Raw genomic sequence first — 23,042 nt, 5'->3', positions numbered from 1 at the left:
AGTAAAATTTAAGTGTCACCATACTTTCTACTTAGCACTTATGTAAAAATAGCTATACCATGTTCTCTCCAGTAAAGGAACACTTTCCACACAATAAATAACCTACCAATACATGTATGCATGAATTGACTCCCAATCCATGCAAGAGTAATAACTAGTTTTATATACAAACCTTGTAAATAATTGAACATTAAGTCTATTTTAAAGAGTTGATTTATACAAGCTGCTTTCAGTAATGACAACAAGCTCATGGGTTTCAGTTCTCTGTTCATGCAACACTGAAAAAATACTACAAAGGCTGGTAGTGAAGCCTTACCACAGAATTTTCTTAGATAGTCTCAGGTAGTACATGGATAACTTCATTACTGATATTCATTCACCAAATATTCATTAAATCCTTGCTCTGTGTGAAGTACTATTTTAGGTAAACAAAACATACCAAAGGTCCCTGCCATCATAGAGCTTATAGTCTGACGGAGACCTATGACTAATAAGAAGAGTGAATGAGGCAATAGTATAACATGTTAGATGGTAAGAAATGCTATGGAAGAGCATTACCATGAACAGAGCATGGTAAGGGGGATTTGGAGTATGTGGTGGTGGCTGGTTTACCATTTTAAATAGGATGGTCAGGTAGGCTTCATTGAGAGGCAACATTTGAAACTAGGCTTAGAGGAGGTAAGAAGGTTATCCTTGGGGAGGAAGAGCCTTCTGAGAAAAGAGAACAGCCTGCCTGGTAGGTTTGAGGAACAGCGAGGATACAGTGTGTCTGGAGCAGATTTAGGAAGGGAGAAAGCAGTGGATGAAAAGGTCAGGGAGATATCAGGACCTGGATCACTTAAGAGCTTCGGCTCTTACTCTGGATAAAGGGGGAACATTGTAGATGTAGGTCAGAGAAATGATATTCTCTGACTTAGGTTTCTGTGATTGCTCTGCTGGCATTAAATTTGGAGAGAGAGGACAGAAGCATGAGATCCAACATAAGGTTATTACCGTGGCCCAGTAAGAGGCAGTGGTGGCTTGGGCCAAGGTGGGAGCAGTGGAGGTGGCGAGGAGTGGTCGAGTTTTAGACAGTATATTTTGTTGGTAGATTCATTGACAGATTAGATGTGATGTGTGAGACAAAGTTAGGAATCAAGAATGACCTCAAGAATTTTAACCTAGAAGGATAGAATTGCCTTCAACCAACATGGGAAGGTAAGGCTGATGATAGAGCAAGTTTGGGTGGGAAAGATCTGAAGCGTGGTTTTGGTCAAGTTATACTGGAGATGTCATCCAGCTAGTGATGTCAGGAAGGCAAAGGGATGTGTGGCTAAAGTTCAAGAGAAAGGTCTAGGCTACAAACATGGTATTGCATTTGTTAAAGTAAAAAGAAAAAAGGGGGAGGAACAGTTTCACAGGTTTTTATTGGTATAATAACTAAAGATAATACATTATTGGGCTCTAGGCTGTTCCTAGACTTCATGGAAGATATATACATCTGTATCTTATAGGTCTTTAAGTCACAAATGAATAACCCTAACTTGTCCCACCATCATGAACGTAATCACTGGCAGGAATCTATTTACACAACGCAGTCCCAAGTCCATCAGCATATGCTGAGGCCTGAAGTTCTGTCTTTCTTTACACAATATGTGAAAGTAAATTCTTTACAAAGCAACCCAGAAAATACACTTACAATCTATAAGTACACTTAGCTATTACTTTCTGAATATTTGTAAGAACTTAGCAGTATGCATTTGTAATTAGCACACCTGGCTTGCCATCTTTTTCCATGAGAGATTTGGAAATATGGAAACTTGTGCAGCGAAGTTGTTATTACCACTGCACCATTCTCTAGTTTTTCCCTTAGTGAATTTATGAAGAAATTCAGTCTTTGAAGAAAGACTTCCTTTACTATGGGAACCTGGAGGGCGAAGGCATTAGTTTCTCAGCAGTGTGTCCAGGGAACTTGACATAGTGTCACTCATAGGGAGTGTTGGGAAGAGGGTGTTCAATTGAACCAGATACCACAGTACTTTTCAAAGATTAATGTTCATTCTTAGTTGGAAGATGGTCATGTTGAATTCAAGAAAAAAAAAATGTCCAATTGCTACTAATTTGGGAATCACTGAAATTCCAACATTAACCACCTTGTAGTTTCATATATGCACAATTTCATCAGTGAGCTAATTAACATTTACAACTAACAGTTGAGCTGGATTATCTAGTAGTCAATTTCAATCAACACCTCCTAGAATATAGTTTTACAATCTGACTGCGCTTTCCTTCAGTTTGTCTTAGATAAGGTAAATTTGCTGTTTCCTGGTATTTTGGCTTTCATTGGGCATTATTAGACAATTCCTCAAGTAAATGTCAGACATAAGCCACTATCATCACAAACAGATGTACCATGCACATACAGAACCAAAATTATACCAAATACATTGATTTTTTTCATTAAAAAAAATTGAGAGTTGCTATGTCATTACCTGAATGATCATTTTTTAATAGAATTGTTAATATCTGACCTACTCCCAAAAGCTATGGCTTTTCTCACTTAAAAGGCTGAATAATTTTCCTCCATTTGCAGCCATTTTTGCTTTGTCTTCTTTAATCAAATGCATTTTTCAGCATAACTTTATCATGAAGCTGTTATTTCCACCACGTTTTCATATGTGGACTCCAAAAGCTTTTGCCCATTGCTGTACAGCAGACATCGCTCTTGTGTGTGAAGTTCAGATATGTATGTATTATTTCCAGCTCTCCCAGTTTCGAGGACTTTTCCACCCACCCACCCCGCCCCCAAATGTATTATGTAGTGTATCATCCATGCTTCTACATTTTAGTCTATTGGTTTTGAAATCTGAGAAGTAAAGGAATTTATCTTTATCTTGGGCTCCCTCTGCTGTTTGCAATGGTTATTTATCAACAAAGAAGTACTTAAGAGGTTGATGTGTGTTAATAGTTGTTATTGGTTTTGTTTTGTTTTGTTTTGTGAAGAGATATTTGGCAGTCACAGGTGGGTTGAATATACACTGTGAACCTACAACTTGTCCAAAGGATGGTTTGAAGGGATCAAATCCGCCCATTCTTCTTCTCGAGGAATGGCAATCAATCAAGGTTGCTAAGTATTGAATAGAGGTCATCTGAACTTTCAGGTACAGTATCTTAGAACTGTAGTTAAAGGTGTTTGAATGTGAGGGCCATCATTCCCTCACCCACTAGTTGCTGGCCCTCAGATTTAGCAAAAAAAGTTCGCCAGCATCAGACTGTGCACTCTCAGTGCAGGATGCTTCCAGGCTTCCAGCTGTAGGTTAGGTAGCCAACAAGATTGACGGGATGGAAATAGTTAAAGGAAGAAATAAAGGAAACCCCAGACTTTCTCTTTAGGAAATACTAGACTTTTTAACACAGGTCATACTTGAGGAAACACAATTACTGTTCAAAATGACCCAGCAGAGAGGCTGACTCCAGGAGGCTCTCTTTTGGAATGCCAGTTCAGTACCCATACCTCGGAGGTCATGGCAGGTGCTGCAGACAGTGTCTGGCCTTCTGCAAGTAACCAACAGGGAGTTCTTCCCGCAGAAGACCTAGAAGTGGTATCTGTTTCATGTGAATCAGTAGTTTGTCTTTGATTTTTCTTTTTGCCTTTTTATTACACACTAGACTGGGAAGCTCGCATCGACAGTCATGGGCGGGTCTTTTATGTGGACCACGTGAACCGCACGACCACCTGGCAGCGGCCGACAGCAGCAGCCACCCCTGACGGGATGCGGAGATCAGGGTCCATCCAGCAGATGGAGCAGCTCAACAGGCGGTTGGTGATCAGCATGCAGTGAGCCCCTGTGAACCACTGGGAAAGGAAAATGGCAACCAGAGAAACCCCCTCTTACACTTTTCTGCTCAGTTGTATGAGGAGACCGGGAAGTCATTATGTGTCTTAAGAAACCCATTTACAGTAGGTACTTGGAGAGCTAGACTCAGAATTTGGTGGCAGGAGCCAAGCTAAAGTCTGAATGTCATTTAAACACAGACAATCCTCTGAACTTCTTGATGGCACAAGCTTGAAAATAGGTGTTCTTAACCAAAGGCCCTAGAACCACCCTGATATTTACTGAGGGTGCCCCTGTCCCATGAACCCTGCAGACATTGTATGCAAAACTACGCATGGATGCACATTTTTCTGTCTGACAGGTCCATATGAGACTCTTGAAAGGGTCCAGAACTCAAACAGCTGAAAACATGTCAAGGATGGTTCCACAGAATACTAAAAAGTACCTGGAGGAAAAAAAAAAAAACAACTATATCATGAATCACTGTATTCATGTTTACCCTAATGCCCTAATTACTATATATTCAAAAATAATAATTCCTAAAAAGCTAAAAAGTAATTCCTAAAATTTCTTAGAAAAAGAAATCTTTAAAAACACTTTTAGAGAATTACGTTTTCTAAAAGCTAGACCCTTTCTTGTCAACTTGTAAAGATGTCATTTTGTTTTTAACCTGTAAATGAGACCCTACATAGCATTTCTCTCATGCTGTAAGCTAGCATGAGCATCATGTGACCTCTTGCTGCTTTAAGGCCAAAAACTGCAGCTTTGGGATAGTTTCAGTAACCAGAAATGCAAACTTCAGCTGTCTCCACATGCCGTATCATTAGCATGAAATAAAGGAATGGTTGAGAGGAATTATAAAGAATAAGGAACCCCGTGGGCCTGGGGGACACACCTCTTGATAGCAGATTTCCTTTGGAAATTTAACTATATCAGCCAGAAAAATAAAGTGGACAACTTAGTCCTATGAAAAAATACAGAGACAAAAAATTTGAGCTTCTAGTTACTGTTGTCCACAGAGCAGCATACTTTGGTAAAAATCACCACCATTCTTTAATTGCTTGAGCATTTGGAAGACATTTACTTTCCACTTTTTCTCCATCAGTAGCAGAGCATTTAGTCATTAATGGGAACCAGAAAGGATTTTCACTGGTAGTGCATTTCCTTACAGTCATTCCCACAGAAAGAAAACACATTATAAGAACCTGTGATAATCCAGTTTTATTAGATATGAATGCACCAAAACTCCAGGGAGAGTCCTTTCATGAGGATTGCAACCAAACTCCTATAAATAAAAATGTAGAAGACCCAGCAAGCTCATTTTACGTAAAGCCCAGGTTGAGATTCCATAGGCAGAAATAGCTTCTAGACCTGTCTTGCCAGAACAGAGAAGCTGAAATTGGGAGAGCGTCACCAGGCTATATCTATGAGCGGTGCAGTTTGAGCTCTAAAAGGAAACAATAAATCAAAGCAGAAGTAAGCACCTTGACCTCTGACATAAAAATCCATGAAAGTTCATCATGTTCTGGCTGTATAATACAAAAACTAGTCCAAATCCATCCTGAAAAAGGCCTCTAGAGAAGTTTTGAGGGCTTTAATGTGTAAATTCATGGAGCTGAACGCACTGGGAGAGGCAGCCAGACTTTGTGGAATAGTATGTTGTGTTTTGCCGCATCCATCTGGACAGATAAAAAGAAAAGGAATTTAACGGTTTGAGAAAGCACTTACGTCTTGTGAAAAAACCTACTTAGGGAAGGAAAGGTCAGATAACCTTGAGATAAGGATTCAGGCTCTTCAACATTTATCTTAACCTACTGCTTTCAAGCATGTACAGTTTTCAGTGATTTGGCATGATAGCAGCAGCCACAGAAGTATAATGCCAGTCTTTGCCCCATCACGGATGTGATCACTCACGGGGCTCAGCTTTCGATACCCTGCCGTTGGTTATCAGGAGGAATTTACAGCCATCACTGTCTCACAGCAAAATGGGAATATTCTCAGTATTGTGAGAAGGTGTCGGGGAGGAAGACTTTCTTTCTTCCTTTTCAGGTTCGTGACGTAAGAGTAACATGAGAAAGGCAAATTTAATTTCTTATGGATGGGAGCACCTAGAAATATGAGGCCCAAAGAAATGACCAAAGCAGCTTTTGTATCTTCTAGAGAAAGAAACATTTTTGGAGGGTTTAAGACAAAAACGTTTGAGGTTGGGGTAGTAAATTAGCAAAGAGGAGCAAGGTTTGTTTACACAGTCACCTCCACCCTGATTCCCTATCCCTGGCGATGAGGATGACTTCCACCCTCCAGGTACAGGAAGGATGCCCTTCACAACGGGAATTCATGTCCTGCGCTCAGGAGAACAGAGGAGGGTCAGCGTGTCCTGCGCTGACCAGTTTTTAAGTAACTTTAATTCAAAATAATCAATAGGCCACAATGGCATATTTTAAGGTGTCCTGTCCTGGACCCCATCAAAGGAGTTTCCCTGGACTCCTGACAGCATGATTATGAAAGTTAGGTGTGTTTGTGCAAGGAGACACACACTGAGAAATGCAGAATGCACAAGGCAGCCTGTGGTGACCACATTCAAACTTGGCCATTCCCCCAACTCAGCACACCCTTCCCAGCCTCTATGGCTTTGCCATGTGCTCCTTCCGCAGAGATGTCCCTCAGGGTCTGCCTTCTACCTGGGATACATCTCCATTCTGTAAAAACTCTATGAGAACATCGTGTGGTCCCAGAAATCTTCCCAGAACCATTCAAACAGAGCCGGTGGTCATCTCTCCTACAACCCTATGACTGCCTGCCTGCCTCTAGCACAATCCTTACCTTCCACCTCATTCTTCTGTCTGTCCCTGCCGACACCTAGCATGGTGCCAGAGTTTAACAGGACTCAGTGGAAAACAGTTTCTCTAGTTAATTCTTACACTTTCAGAATATCCTGAATTAGTTAAATCTACCTTCATAGATACTTATTGAGCAAGCAGAAAATATAAATATGTATTCTCATCTTAAATAATCAACTTAAGTTTGGTTTTTTAGCTATTTGGATAAAGTTTTTCTATTATTAAGAAATGGAATTTTTAAATAGGAAAAAAGGTGATGTATAAATAACTCTTCTACCCCAAGGTTTACCTTTGAAAAAAAATCTTATCTGTCTTTAATCTCCATGTACATGCATAGGCCTTGCACAGTTGTGATGATAAAATGTAGTTAGTTTTATATTCACATTTCACTTGCCACACTATAAGCATTTTGCTATTGCTACCTAGTCTTAAGAATACCATTTAGATGGTTGTGTAGTATTCCAATGGATGGATGTACTCTAGTTAATTTGGATGTTTTCCTCACTGCTTTTTATCACTATTTTGGATGAGGCTAAAAGTCCTGTTAAATATTAGTATTGTCTTATAGTAGAGTGTTTCCTTGGGGTTCTAGTCCCAAAAGAACAGGCTGAGGGGAATCTCTGTGGTTGTGGTATTTGATATTGGTGCCTAAATGTTTTCTAAAGTGTTTCCGTGGGTTCACTCTGCCAGCAACAATAGCTTTACTTCTGCCTCAGTGTGTTTTTGTTGACTTAAGAGGCACTCCTGGTATTTTGGTTCTTAAATTTCACTTCTTGCCAGGAGGGTCAACTTTTGTTTCCTTAAGCTTTTCTTTGACCAAGTGTAGCTCCTCCCAGGAGAGTTGTATGTTCTTGGGCTTTATTTGGTTCTTGTTTGCTTTGGCTTGGTTTCAGAAGGTTTTTTTCCTTGTTTGGGGTTTTGTGCACCTGTGAGGGGAAGGCTGTTCATTTACAAATTAGATCTTCCAGCTGTCTTTCTTACAAATTTCCCTAAACTCTTTATATAAAATTTGGCCTTTTGCTGGGAAAAACAAAAAAATTGAGTGATGACACTGAAAGACGATTCTTGATGAAAAATGTAAGAGAACCTGCTTTCTGACTCCCCCTTTCATCTTTAAGCGGAGTAAGCCTCTAAGGCTGCCATCCTGCCCTTGCTGAGTGATCCCTCCACGCACTGCTGAGTGACCTGCTTCCCCAAAACTGTCCCTACACTTCAGCAGAGATCAGGGATGAGGTGTGGTACCAGGGAGTTGAGGCTGTTGACTCGGTAAGGCACAAGACAACCAAGGTTCAACTGAGGACACGGCACGTTGTGAAATTACTGACATTTTCATCATCAAATGAGATCGTAATTATTCATTAAGATTCTCTTCTGTGGTCACTGCTCTTTGGGAGGGAAATGTGAGGCTTCAACTTTATGTTTGTCTAAGCTCTGTCCTAATTGCGGAGTAACAACCCACCCAAACTTGGTAGCGTAAAACAATGATGATTTATTGCCACCATCATTATTATTACCATCATTGTTACTTGTCATAGTTCTCATGGTTGACTGGGTTCAGTGAAGCCATTCTCTCTCGGGGTATCTCATGGTTGCAGTAAGAGGGTGGCTGGGTCTCGTGACCCACATATCTGGAAGTTGATGCTGGCTGTTGGCTGGAACCTCAGCTGTGACTGTCAGCCAGAATACCTACACTTGGACTTCCCATGTAGCCTGGGTTTCCTCACAGAATGGCTGTGGCATTCCGTCACAAACTGTCCCTTATATTATTGTCAGTTGGTTAAGGTAGCCACGTGATTTTCCCAGGCTCAAGAGGAGGAGACATCATTCGACATCTTAAGAGATGAGTAATTAGGTTCTAGAAGAGCATGTGGAACTAAAACTATTATTGAACCATTTTTGGAAAATGCAGCCTGTTAGGAGTCATTTAGGGGACCCTTCCAACAGCATCTCCCTTGGTCTTTGGAGGGTGCCATTCCTCCCCTGGTCAAGGTTGCACACTTGCCGGTCCACTCTGTCCCTCCCACCATGGCGCACTCCCTGAGTTCCAACAGGGAGAACACCTCAGACAGCCATCCCACCGTCCCCACAATCTCCCGACCACAGACAGGTTGACGTGTTAAATAAACGTGGGTATTTCTCTGTATAATTCTTTGCTCGTTCTTGACTCTTCCATGTTTTCTTATTAGAGGCCTTCTCAGGAATGCCTCACAGTAACTGCCGCAGGCAAAGGTGTCCTCTGACAGGTATCAGGAGTGAGTGGCTGGGCCTCTCTAGATAAAACAGCAACGTAAAGAAAGCACCCAGTGATTCTTAAATGTAGATGTAGGTAATTCTACCTGAAAAACTTCTTAGAAATGCAGATTTCGAGTTTGCTTCGATATCTGTGATGCTAACGGTCACTTGGCTGATTCTCTCCCAAGTGGTCTAGTGATCACACTTGAGGAAAAAAATTCTTTTTGAAGGTCAGGGAAAGAAGTCACTGGTCTTCAGAAGCCCTGCCACAGCAGACCTTGTCTATAAGCAGTACGTCGCCCTCGCCCCGTGTCAGACTGCATTTGGTGACCTGGTTCTTCACTGTTCCCCAGACTCTCACCCTCCTCCTTTTCATGCCTCTTTCGCCCCCACTGGGCACAAGACTCATATAGCAACCAACATTCCCTTGGCTGTTGTCACTCGCATGATTTTCACGACCTCCAAGCCAAATGTCCAAATCCCCGCCAAATTTTCCCTCTCCGCCTGTCTTTCCTCCTTTTTAGTGTTGGCTCCTCCACCTGCCTTCACAACTGTGTCCTCTGTCTTCAACCTCCACACCTAGGCAGGCCCTGAGTCCTGTTGAGTCTACTTGTAAAAATCGCACAAATTCTATGGCTACATCTCTCTTGAATTTGGCTTTTTCTCCCATTGTGGCTGTGCCTTGAGGAAAAGGGAAGCTGAATCCTGGTCATGTACCTCAGTAGGCTGAAACACTGGGCAAAACAGAGGTCATATGGGGGAGGAGATGGGCTAGCTGGCGTGGAGGAAGGAGAGCAGAGGAATAACACAGCTAGACATCTGCCTGTAAAAGACGGTGTGAATTACACAGAGCAGGCTATGAGGGGCAGGGAGGTTTAGGAAATTTCTCTGAGGATTTTGGGGGCAGAGATAGGAGATCTTAGTATCCCTGCAGTGTGTGGGTGCCTCCCACCCAGCAGCATGCCTACAGACCCACCACAACCCACCATCCTTGTCTGGGTCCAAGCCTTTAGCACCTCCAGCCCAGACTGGTGTTGTGGCTGGTTCCCAGCTGCTCTCTCCAATTCACACTCTCCTCCTCCAATGCAGCCCCCACCCAGAGGGGGTCATCATCCTCAGTGCATAGCTCAACCTGTCTCTCTTTTTCAGCAGCTAGCCAGCCCCTACATCAGTGGTTCTCAAACCTGGTCCTTGGGCCAGCATCACCTGGAATGAGTTAGAAATGTAAACTCTTGCCTTCTCCCTCCCCAGACCTTCTGAATCTGAGAAATTCTGGGAGTGGGGGGAGGGGGCAGCAGTCTGTGCTTTAACAAGGCTGCAGGTGATTTGGATGCAGGTCAACTTGGCGACTCTGTGCCCAGAGAATCACATTCAAACTGTGGCTCGGGCACCCTGTCAGTGCTCCCCAATTCCCCCTCTGGTGCCCTAGTACTGCCCAGGAACCACACATCCTGATGCCACCCCTGTGCATCTGAGAGTCCCCCAGGGTGAACTCCTCTGTGCATGGCCGTCCATGTTCTTTCCCTACAAACTTCCCAAGAGGCTCACACTGACTTCAAAATATATACAGCTTGGGCAGGGTGCCTGGGTCGCTTTGTCAGTTAAGTGTCCAAACCTTGATTTTGGCTCAGGTCATGATCTGCTTTCTGGGATCGAGTCCCACATCAAGCTCTGCACTGTCAGCACGGAGCCTGCTTGGGATTTTCTCTGTCTCTGCATCTCTCTCTCATAAACATTAAATATATATATACAGCTAGGTGTTTCCTCATCTGCGTCTTACACATCAGGACAGTAAAGTCAGGTTGCTAGAGCCTTGGCTTACGTGCTGTCACCCTCTTTGTTCTGTCTCGACTGTGTATGTTTGGAAGGCGATATCCTATTCTCATCGTGACTTTGATCTAAGAGTCCAGGACACAGCCTGGGCATACTGGAAGAGTGAGTAAATATTTAGTAAATACCTGGAAAGGTGACTGGCCGATGACTGCCGACTGACTGAATCCCCAACTTGGGAAGAAAAATAAAATGAGCCTTCAAATCAGCAGAAACATGTATTTGGCAGGCAGCCATGGGTAAGCGTTCACTGTTTCCACAGTTCCTGCCCGTGGTATCAGTTATCTGTCGGATAAAAGTAAGTGAGCGGGACTGTTACTCTGGTTTGTAGACTCGTCACAATAATGTAGAAGTAATGTGATATCTTAGTTATTAACATTTAAATTACTTCCCAGACCGTTATTTTAGACCTGGCCGGGTTTTGTTTAATTCAGGGCAGAGGCTGTTTTTTGTGACTAGTTATCATTTGTGTTGATGTGTAAAAAGTCACCATACTTGAAACTCATCACAGTTTACAAAACAAAAAGAAGTGCAACCATCCGAAGATATTTGCCTTGCTAATTGTTTTGGTATCTTGTGGGAATTTTAAGCATTTCTTCCCTGAAGTTCAACAGATTTCTCCAGCTATCTGATTCAGCGCATCAGCCCCCAGCAAGCCAATAAGCAAAAGTTAATTCCTGTCTCCATTTTCTAATGCAAAGGTATCAAAATATTCAGCGCACCATTGCAACAGAGAGGCCGGAAGAAGATTCTGGAAGCCAAAGTTGTGAGCAGGTCGCAGCAGTAGGCAGCGGAGGCGGTGGGAGTGACTCAGAGGCTGACTCTTCTCAGTCAAGCTTAGGTATGGGAGGTGGGAGACCGAGACTCCTGGGATGGCATTCAGTGGCAGTGTGACAGAGAGTGTGAGCCTCTACTCTGCCTTGTGGGATGGTTCCTCTCACTGGGCCCTGGGAATGGAATGGGGGAGGTCAGGGTGGAGGGGGCTTGGTGCCAGCAGGGAGAAACAGACAGGAATTTCCCACCAGGAACATAAAGGAGAAGTGAATTCACAGTAAGAGAACTCATACTTGTGCATCAAGGCAATTTGTTCAGTGGTCTAATCATTTCTTGTTAAGTAAATTTATCTGTTGGTGTCCTAAGGATTTTCCACTTATAAATAAAACATGCAATGAAAATTCACAGTCTACTTCAAAGAAGCCACATGACAACACTGGGAATAATTATTTGTTTGCCTTTAGCATAAAATACAATTCCCCCTGAGGGAGCAACCTGGGAGTAAAGAGGTTTTCTGGAGAGTTTACCTGACACACTCTGCCCCAGAGCCTATTTACCTAATAATGTAGGCCCGGCATCTGCCAGGGGTCTGCTTTTCACGTCTCTGAATTTGCCTGAGTGGAACTCAGACAAGAACATTCGAAAGGCATAGGAGACTGCCTCAGCTTTTTGTACCTGTAACGACATAAGATTATCACAGTGACATCCTAATAATCCACTCTCTCTTAAATTGGGTTAAATGACGGCACATTAGAAGCTCAGAGAACAGCGTGAACAGCAGGCATGCGCCTCCCGTTCTGCCAGCTCGCAGCACCCTAACAGCCATGCAGAAGACTGGAGATTTCCGTGCGTCTACACAGTCCTGCCAACAATTGTAATTGCGTCCATTCTATTCATTTTACCAGATACGCCAGCTAAACTGATTGGCGTAGGTTTTTCTATTATTAATTTCTTCGACCTGGGAGAGATGTGGTAAAGTGGTCGAGTAGTTCAAAAGCATGAGGAAGACAGTGAATAGAAAATTTCTTTATGAGTTTGGTATCGGGTCCCTTGGCATTTGCTGTGTAACAAACTATCCCCAAGTGTGTAACTTAATTAATCCCCCAGCCCCGCATTTACCCACCAGGTGAGCCATTGGCGCTGAGCGGGACGGGGCTTGCGCTTGGGTCCTTGGTCAGCTATGGAATCCGCCCCTGGCTAGTTGCCCTGAGGGGACCTCAGCTGGGCTGACCGCACTGCGTGCTCTCGAAGTTTCTCATTCGCACTGGAGTAGACCAAGCTTATCCTCACAGAGGTGCGGCGTTCCCAGAGAGCGTGGGGACACACAGACTTCTGGAAACCCTGGCTCAGAACTGCCAAATCCTGTTTCTTAAAGCAAGGTACAAGGTTAGCTCAGTTCACCCAGGGGAGAGGCACAAGCCTAGCTCAGGTCACCAACGGGAGAAGGTGCGGTCTTGTGCAGGTGGGTGTGGATGCAGGGAGGGCAAGAACTGTGCTCCTTCCTGCAAACAACCGAGCTATGGTTAGCAACTCAGAATGAGAAGAATACGAAAAGCCATTGTAGTAAAACGGACAAGATGTTCAAGGACGTTGAGCCTAACTGAAGTTATGCAGGAGCTTTCTTCGGAAGCAGTGACTCTTACGTGGCACACACAAAGTGATACGACACCCGGGCCTATCACTGTGACACCTGATCAGATCACCATTCAGAACAACAGTCTGCCCCAGCTGCCTGGGTGGAGCTTGCATGCTGGTGTAGAAAGAAGCACTGTATCTGAAATGACTTTCTTCTGATGCATCCTTTGCTTTGCTTCACTTTTTTCCAGATCTGAGAAGAGAAGGGTCACTTTCTCCCGTGAATTCACAAAAAATCACCTTGTTGCTGCAGTCCCCAGCGGTGAAGTTCATCACCAATCCTGAGTTCTTCACTGTACTACATGCCAATTATGTGAGTGCTCCAGAACGCAGAGAGAGCCCACCCGGCTCCCATCAAACCCCAAATATTCCTTTGCAGAGCTGTTTGGTAGGATAAAGAGGTAGCATTTAACCCCCACAAGATTGAAAAAACAAAAACAAAACAGCTCTATCCACCATTTTTATTGTTAGTTTCCCAAAAAAGGAGAAAAGCTGGATTTGGCCATGCTTGTTGCTTCTTCAATATTGTTAGCCTCAAATGTATTCATATCAGTGAAAGTGGTTTGGAAGCAAGTACATGTTTCTCTTACTGTTAAAATTTTAAAGGAACAAGATTCTGAAGTTGACAGATTCCCTTCAGCCTGCATCATAGTATAAAATCACATTCATTAAAGAAATTTAGAAATAGATTTCCCTTAGATAAATATCTAGTTTTCCTCTTGATAAAATTAGTTGTTCAAGTATCATGCTTATGCTTAAGTTAAATTTGATGTGAGTTTTACATATGCAGTTTTTTCATTTCTTTTTTTTTTGTATTGTCAGGAAAGCAATGACATACTATCACTATATTCATTAATTCTTTCATTTGATGACAAACATTTTCTTTTTTTTTTTATTTTTTTTTAATGTTTTTTGTTTTATTTATTTCTAGGAGAGAGAGAGACAGCGTGAGCAGGGGAGGGTCAGAGAGAGAGGGAGTCACAGATTGAAACAGGCTCCAGGCTCTGAGCTGGCAGTCAGCACAGAGCCCGACGCGGGGCTCGAACCCACGAACCGTGAGATCATGACCTAAGCGAAAGTCGGACGCCCAACCGACCAAGCCACCCAGGCGCCCCGATGACAAACATTTTCTGTAGACAGATGTAGATCTAGGTGCTGGCGTCACAGAGACAGAGTGACACGTGAACCGCACAAGCTCCCCATGTTGTGGAGCGACAGACACGTACAAAGACCAGCCGGATGAGTCAAGACAGGGCCCGACCTCAGGAAGGAATAAAATTCTCTGAAAACACAGGAGATGTAACATAGGGGAGCATCCCTGACTAGGCGACTGCTTAACTGAGTCATAAAGATTGAAAAGGGACGGGAAGAAGCTCCAGAGAGAGGGAGAGAGGACATAGCTGGGGGGTGGGTCTGTGAGGGTGGGATGTGGTAACCTGCAAAGCAGGGAAGAGGGGCTGGAGAATGAGTAGCAAAACGCAAGGTAAGTCCTGAAAAGGAGCCTGGCACTTCTTGGGAAGGCAGCAGGAAGCAACAGCAGCCCTACGTATTTGTGTTACATAGTCCAGTGTTTGATTCAACATCTTCTCGAGCAGAAGTGCAGGAAAGATGGAGCTGTGAGGCTGGAGACTGATCCATCCTCACAAGTGAGAGATGATCGAGGTCCGCCTTAAGGAAGGGGCCAGGAGAATGGAAACGGAGACCACTGTGAGGGAGGAAGGGTGGGAGTGAGGACTCAGAGAAACTCTGAGTCCTTTCTGCTTTGGGGACCTGAGTTAAGGGGTGTCTCCACTAGCAGGTGCAATTGTTTGATTAGTGACAGAGGTTGTGGCTGGAGAGAAGACCAGGTTTTAGCAGGTTATATTTGAGAAGCCCCTGGGACATCCATTGTTAGACCCAGAGCAGCCATCCACTAGTGCAGGGGTGAGTCACAAAGGGGGCCAAGGATGCCAGATACTGATGCCCTGGAGCACTGGGCACCAGATGGCCTCTGGCCACCAAGCAGTGCTTGCTTTCGCCACGTTTACAACAGCCTTGTGAGCCATAAAATTGTCATTTGGTGCAATTAGAAACTCCTGAAACTTTCTTCCCTTCTTCTCATCTCCAACCCATCCGCACGCAAAAGTCCAGCCTTAAATCCCCACAGACCTTAATTGTTATAGACCTATAAGAGGAGCAAGGGCAGACCTGGGCAGACAGAGAAGGAAGGGAGCAATGTTCCCAGTGGTGGAGGGAGATTCAAGAAAGCCCAGCCCAGTGCTGACGGAGGGAGGAGGGGCAGGGGAGCCTTTGAGATGCACCCAGAGGTTGGTCGACAGTGTCCAAGGCTGCAGAGGAGCTTCAGGTAGAGATTGCCAACAGGCCCACATATGTTTAGGAGGCACATTTAATTTGGGGGCAAGATCTCCACCTCTGAGGTTTCCCCCTCAAGGCTCACGATAACTCACTGTGTTAGCTATCAAGTTACACTGTATGGCACTCAAAGTGTACCTGGTCTGTGTTTTTCTTACCCACCCCCTCCCACACCCCACCCCGATTGGCCTGACCCCCTCCCTCTCAGGGTGCCTACCGAGTCTTCACCAGTAGCACCTGCTTAAAGCACATGATTCTGAAAGTCCGGCGGGATGCTCGCAATTTTGAACGCTACCAGCACAACCGTGACTTGGTGAATTTCATCAACATGTTTGCAGACACGCGGCTGGAATTGCCCCGGGGCTGGGAGATCAAAACAGACCAGCAGGGAAAGGTGAGTGTGCCTGTCATCAAACAGGCTCCTTACATGAAGGAGAAGACCCATGAGACAGTGAGGAGGGGGATCAGTGAGGACAGGAAAGTCTGTGTCTCAGAGATGTACCCTCAGCCACCAGGAGGAAGAGAGGTACCTATTCACAGCAGGGTTTCCATGCTGTGTAGGAAGTTTAGCAGCCTCCCTGGCCTCTACCCACTAATACCAATAGCATCCCCACCAACTTGGGATTTTGCTGTATGTCCCCTGGAGGATATGATCATCATGCCCAGTTGAGAACTACTGCCTCCGTGTTTTTAAATTTATGTTTGGAACTTGAAACCAGAGCCTGTTCTGTTGTTACACCTCCTTAGACAGCTAACTCTCAGGGAATGAAATTATTAGTTAAACGGGAGTGACATTATTAGATTACTTGTTGTGATGTTCCTAATAAGCCTTCAGTTCTCATTAAAACAGCCTCGCAAACAGGTAGGGTGTGTTGGGCCCATGTGATGTTATTGGCTTGCATTTTGGATTTGTGTGACCTTAACCTAAATCGATCTTTCCCAGTGATGCTTTGGAAACCTAGCTGAGTTCGCTAAAGCAAACATGTTTTTTCTTCTTAATCACTATCAGTCACATCCATGTATTCATAGGGCAGGCTTCACAGTTTATTAAAGAATTGTCTCGGGGTATTCCTTTAGGATCCGTGGTAGGCAGAATCCCTCCCTCTCTTGGGGTCAGAGGAATCAGAAATTTTGTCAGAAGCCACATCTCCGTGGGAAACTGCATTACGCACTTCCTGTGCTTTGTGATGGTGAATGTGCAAAGCCACTGTTCCCCAAAGTGGGTTGATAGGGCATTGTTGTCCCCTGGGACCCACAAATTCCTCTCTACAAACCCCTTAGCATGTCTCAGAGCCTGGCTCTCTGGAGTGTGTGGAGAAGGGATTTCCACTAATGCAAGTGTGTCAGTTCCATAAGACTATCCGATCGGCCCCCGAGTGGTTGGATGAGTTGGAAGACAGTTGAGATGGGGGCCAGGGTTGCTTTGTGTGGTAGAAAGGCCACCTTCCCCAGAATCTGCTTCTCAGGACCTCCTCTTTTACCGTATGTGTCTCCGCTTGGAGAATGACAGTGGTTTATGCTGTGAGGACTTGGAAATGTGTGTTAGGGTGGGAAATAAAGCCTGAGCCAGAACAGAAAGTAAAGGAGCATCTTATCAGAGCTGGGGTGCACACCCATCATCTCAGTGGTCTGTGGTGGCCCTGTTTACATTGATTCGTTAACTAAGCTGCCAGGAGTATACCACTGTGAATCGATGAGCAGAAGGGGTCATTAGGGTTTATTATGCAAATATCCCGCGCTCATGCAATCACCTTGCTTAGCCTCAGATCACCATTAGGCCATGACTGCAGCTCTCACATTAGGATTCAAACAGCAGGAGGCCTGGTGGAATGCCAGGGAACCCCCCACACATACCAGTGCCATCAGCCCTGGCCCTCCATGATCCACGTGGCCTCCTGGTCATCACACTAGCAAAGAGGCACAGCGGCTGAGACACTCACCAAGAATTTTAGTCATCTTAAAATGCATATTTCTGGCAAAACATTTTCCCTCTAATTCTGTTTAGTGAGATGGGATCATATACAAGAAAGAAAAAGTCTGCATCTAAAATGAGAGGGCTTGGGAGCCTAGGTGGCTCAGTCGGTTAAACGTCTGACTTTAGCTCAGGTCATGATCTCGCGGTTCATGTGTTCGAGTCCCGCGTTGGGCTCTGTGCTGACAGCTCAGAGCCTGGATCCTGCTGCGGATCTGTGTCTCCCTCTTTCTGCTCCTCCCCTGCTTGCACTCTGTATCTCTTTCAAAAATAAATAAACATTAAAAAATAAAATAAAATGAGAGGACTTGAGTTCTGCTTTCAGTTATGATACAAACCAGCTGTAAAACTATATACAGACACATCCAAAATGGTCTAACTCCTTATTACTTGAGCACACACAGACTCAGTTAGCAGACAGAATTTCTAAGAGGCATACCTAATGTACTGAGTTGTTGGAGGAAAGTAGCCTTAAATTAGAAATGTGCCGTCACAGGGGTGCCTGGGTGGCTCAGTTGGTTAAGCATCCGACTTCGGCCTAGGTAATAATCTTGCCGTTCCCTGGTTGGAGCCCCACGTCAGGCTCTGTGCTGAGAGCTCAGAGCCTGGAGCCTGCTTTTGATTCTGTGTCTCCCTTTCTCTCTCTGCCCCTCCCCCAATCACACTCTGTCTCTCTGTCTCTCTGTCTCTCAAAAATAGATTAACTTAAAAAAAATTTTTTTAAAAGAGAAATGTGTCATCACAACCCACACAGTAGAGAGCAACAATGGAGGATAGTGGGGAAAATAGGAGGAGGGGGATGTGTCCAGGATTGCTTCCTTCCATTCTAAACACGTGACTGTGGGCAAGTCCCTTTACTGCTCTGAACCCCATTTTATCATAAAGTAGCAGAATAATGCTTGCCTTCATGATTGTTTAGCTAGATGTAAAGAGCAAATAAGTGGATGGGGGAATCCATGATAATGCAGCAGATTAGTAATATCTGCTGTTCTTCCTCTTGATGCTGTGGGAAATATCCACACACAAAAATCCAACATCAAGACTGGCGACTGGGAAGAATGCAAGAATACCTCATTTCTAAAGCCCATCAGTGATGTGAATGGGTTGAGAGAAACGTATTTGGACAGTATCCTGCAGGCTCAGCCCTCTGACTTGGAAAGAACGTGCCGCACAGGAGCCTGGGATTTAGGAACACTGCTCTCTGGCAAATGGTGTAGTGATAGCTCTCTCTGCAGAAGTCACCTTCACAGATGGCCAGAGCAGGTTCCAGAATGCCACATCACCTTCTCGTCCCTCACTCTAGCCAATCCGCGTCTTGCTTTATTGACACAAGCAGAGACGACAGCCTTTGTTTTTAGTGTCTACCTTGGTAGGAATAGAAGGACCAAGACTAGCTATTTGGTGTCTTTGAATGCATGATCTTCCGCACAAGGGGCAACAGAGCCAGACCTCTGAGAGTTGCACCGCCCCAGGAAGACTGGAGTAAAGGGCCAAATGGCATCTGACTCATCTGTTGTCTTGGAAAAGACACAGCCTCCCACACAGCCTCCCGCCAACTTCAGTAGAGATTGTGTGTGAGTCTCAAGTGGGTCTAGGCCTGAGCTGAGGAGGAGGCTCATCATCCAGAGAGGGAGTAGGGCTGCAGGTTTGGGGGCAGGTAAGGTCCTGTCTGTGGCCGGCGTGAGGCAGAGGCAGCCTCTACAAAGGAATGAACACACAACAGCAAAATTAAAAGGAGCCTAAGAAGACTTAACTACTACATGAAGGAAACAGAATCCTTATGTGAGAAAAAATATATCTCATAGTGTAGTTTTCTTCAGAAAACAGAAGCATTTCAAAGGTATCTGCTTATCATTCACAAAATGTTTAGGAGAACTTGACTGCTACTGAGCAAGAAGCAGCAGCCACACACAGAAAAAAAAGCTGAGAGGAAGCAGATATAAGAAAAAAGAACTACTCTATGATCTGGTAATCCCACCTCTGAGTATATATCCAAAAGAATTGAAATCAAAGTCTCAAAGAGCTGTCCGCACTCCCGTGTTCCTTGAAGCATTATTCACAATAACCAAAACATGGAGACAAACTGAATGTCCACCGACCGATGAATGGGTAAAGAAAATGTGGTATATAAGAAGGGAAGTGGGTGGGGGGATGGGTGAAATAAGTGATGGGAATTAAGGAGTGCATTTGTTGTGATGAGCACCGGTTGATGTAAGAAAGTGTTGAATCACCATATTGTATACCTCAAACTAATATTATTACACTGAATGTCAACTAAGTGGAATTAAAAGAAAAACTTTAAATAAAGATGTGTTTGTAAACTTATATGTAGAAGCATATGGGAAGAGAGCTGCTTTTAATTCAATGAAATTACACAGTACATAATGTGTCTTTCAAGTAACATCTTTTATTAAGACCTAAGTGTTAAACAGGTGTTGGCAAGGATGTAGAGGAAGAGGAACCCTCTTGCACTGGAAATGCATTTCCTCTTGGTGGAAGTGCAAACTGGTGCAAAAACTCTGGAAAACAGTATGGAGATTCCTCAGAAAGTTAAAAATACGACTACCCTACAATGGAAAGAGCCCAAATGTCCATAGACTGATGAATGGATAAAGGAGATATGGCATATATATACAATAGAATATTACCCAGCTATAAAAAAAAAAGAATGAAATCTTGCCATTTGCAACAACGTGGTTGAAACTAGAGAATTTTATGCTAAGTGAAATAAATCAGAGAAAGACAAATACCATATGATTTGATTCATATGTGGAATTTAAGAAACAAAACAAAGGAGCAAATGGAGAAAAGAGAGGTAAACCAAGAAATAGACTCTTAACTATGAAGAACACAGTGATAATTAGAAAAGAAGTGGGTGGGGGTTGGGTTAAACAGGTAATGGGGACTATTGAGTGCTCTTGTGATGAGCACTGGGTGATGTAGGAAAGCGTTGAATCACTATATTGTACACCTGAAATTAATATTACACTGTAAATTAACTGGAATTTAAAACTTATAAAAAATAGGGCATTTTCTTCAACCTTAAAAATGAAGGAAATTCTGACACCTGCTACAAGGTGGATGAATCTAGAAGACCTTATGTTCAGTGAAATGAGCCAGCCTCGGAGGGACAAATGCTGCACTTCATATGAAGTATCTGAAATAGCCCCAGGGTAACAGGGCACAGTGGTGGCTGCCAGTGGCTGGTGCAGGAGGAGATGGGGAGTTCAGGTTCAACAGGTGCAGTTTACCAGTTATTCAAGATGAGTAAGTTCTAGAGACCTGTTGCACAACATTGTGTTAACAATACTGTTCTATTCTGTGCTCTTAATACTGTACAACTAAATTTTTGTTAAGAGAGTAAGTCTCATGTTACACGTGTAATTTTTAAAAAGAAAGAAAAAGGGGCACCTGGGCGGCTCAGTCAATTGACCATCTGACCCTTGGTTTCAGCTCAGGTCATGATCTCACAGTTCATGGGTTTGAGCCCTGCATCAGGCTCTACACTGACAATGTACAGCCTGCTTAGATTTCTCTTTGTCTCCTTCTCTGCACCTCTCCTGCTCAGTTCTCTTCCTCTCTCTCAAAACAAGTAAATAAACATTAAAAAGAAAAAACAGACTGAAAGTAAACATTTTAAGATTGCAAGGAAAAACAAAATGTAATAGCATAGGGATAAAACAGCAGAACTGATGCTGTATGAAGTCAAATCACTGACATAGAACATGGAAACAAGCCTCAAAGTGAGGGAAGGAACCAGATTGTAAACAAAGAGGGATAAGGTTTAAAAAAAAATAAAAATCAAAAAGAACAGATCTCACCTTCTCAGGGAGGCCTACCCTAACCACCTAATTTAATACCAAAAGCATCCCAAGATCTCTAACCCATGTGCTCCACCATATAATTTAAGTATTTGCTAGATTTACTGTTTTCTCTGTTTCTCCTGGCAGAATTCTAAGCTCTTTAAGAGCAGGTGTCTTTATTTGCTCATTGATGAAACCTCAAGGACCTAGAATATTCCCAGCATATAATTGGCACTCAATAAGCATCTCTGTTTAATGAATAATCTATAGATGTTCCTAAAGAAGAAACCAGAATAACAGGAACAACAGCAAAAATTAAATACTAAATATAAATATGAATTAAATTAAGTTATTAATTAAAAATTGAAAATAAAATTCTGTATCCTAAAATAAATTGTTCAAGTAGGCAGATTAATTGGGCTCTCTGAGTTGTAGTAAAATTAATTAAAATAAATTCTATATCTACATGTACTCTGGAATGTCTTTAAATGGAGATTTAAAAAAATCTTATCAATGTATAGCCATGATAATATGAAAGTTACCTTAAAAAGGATAAAAATCAGACAAGCTTAAAACTTTCCCGTCTATACAACTCAACTATAGAAACCCACAGGGCAAAGAGTGCAGGTTATTGGTGAGAAAATATTATAGCCCCACAAATCCATTACCAGACAAATTGGTGTCATTCAAGTGTGAAGACACTAGAAATACAACCTCATGTGCAAGATTTCAGAGCTCACATATTCTTTTGCCTGTCCGAAGAAAACACCAAAAGCCATTTTCCAAATGCAGCAGAACAAGAAATCAATAATAGGGAAAACATAATATAAATGGACTATGGTGGTAAATATTTAAATCAATCAAATACAGGAATCTTAATATAAATAATTGCTTTTAAAATGCTTTAAAATATTTTGGAAAAGACTCAATAAAATATGGGAAGATATATATATAAGGAATATGGAATAATTGTATAAGAACAATCTGAATCCTATCGCTAGCCTGGAAAAAATTGACGAGAAATCAGTAAGAGGGCCAGAGAATGGGGCAAGGAAAGTTGTGCCAAGTCCCCAGTTGAGTGTAAGAGGAGTCAAATTGGATAATTTGAAAAACAAGGACTAAATTTAGTTATTTGATCGACTTAAAAGGCAATTATTTGTACCATTGAGGGCAAGATTTTCTGTTTCACGTTCCTACAAAAATAAAATCAAGCAAAATACAATTTACATAGCAAAACACCAAACACCAGGAAGCAAAGATATTGGAAATAATAAAAATAAAATAACAGAAGTGCAGCCAAGCATAATAGTCATAGTGATAGGTGGAAATAGGATAAATCTGCATACCAAAAACACTTTCAGATTTAGTAACAAACAGATCCAGCTTATTAAAAGACATACCCAAGAAATGATTCAGAGAGTTTAAAAAATAAAAGAATAAATGTTAATAGAATTGGAAAACAATAACAGGAAAATCAGTGGTGGTATATTCATACCATGCAAAGGAAAGTTCAAATCCAGAGCCATTAAATGGAGTCAAAGTAAGATTTTATATTAATCAATGGCACAACTAAAGATACAATAATCATATATCTTATGAGCGAAATAACATTATATCATACAAAGAAAACTCAAAGAGAGATACAAAAGGAAATGAAATAAATACACAGTAGGAAAATGTGTTTTATATCCATCAGTTTGACAGGTAGACAAAATAAGTCAGGATTTGAATAATATAATTGTGTCTTGATGGAACTTATACACTGCTGTTAAAAACAGCTAACATAGAG

At 42.9% G+C, this 23,042-nt stretch overlaps 1 protein-coding gene across 1 annotated transcript in view; it reads left to right on the top strand.

The window, feature by feature from the left end:
* The window catches only part of HECW1 (HECT, C2 and WW domain containing E3 ubiquitin protein ligase 1), a 166,664-nt gene that overhangs the window by 62,499 nt on the left and 81,123 nt on the right, over window positions 1-23,042 (top strand). The window contains exons 8-11 of the mRNA XM_039235666.1: window positions 3,649-3,799; window positions 11,419-11,558; window positions 13,318-13,439; window positions 15,687-15,872. Coding sequence (XP_039091597.1) covers window positions 3,649-3,799; window positions 11,419-11,558; window positions 13,318-13,439; window positions 15,687-15,872 — 599 coding nt within the window. The remainder of the gene's footprint in view (window positions 1-3,648; window positions 3,800-11,418; window positions 11,559-13,317; window positions 13,440-15,686; window positions 15,873-23,042) is intronic.

This window comes from Hyaena hyaena, unplaced genomic scaffold (assembly GCF_003009895.1).
Source record: "Hyaena hyaena isolate Hyena2069 unplaced genomic scaffold, ASM300989v1 scaffold_101, whole genome shotgun sequence".
Classification (NCBI taxonomy): Eukaryota; Metazoa; Chordata; class Mammalia; order Carnivora; family Hyaenidae; genus Hyaena; species Hyaena hyaena.
Note: the sequence above shows the minus strand (reverse complement) of the source record. Positions and strands in the feature narration are given on the sequence as shown.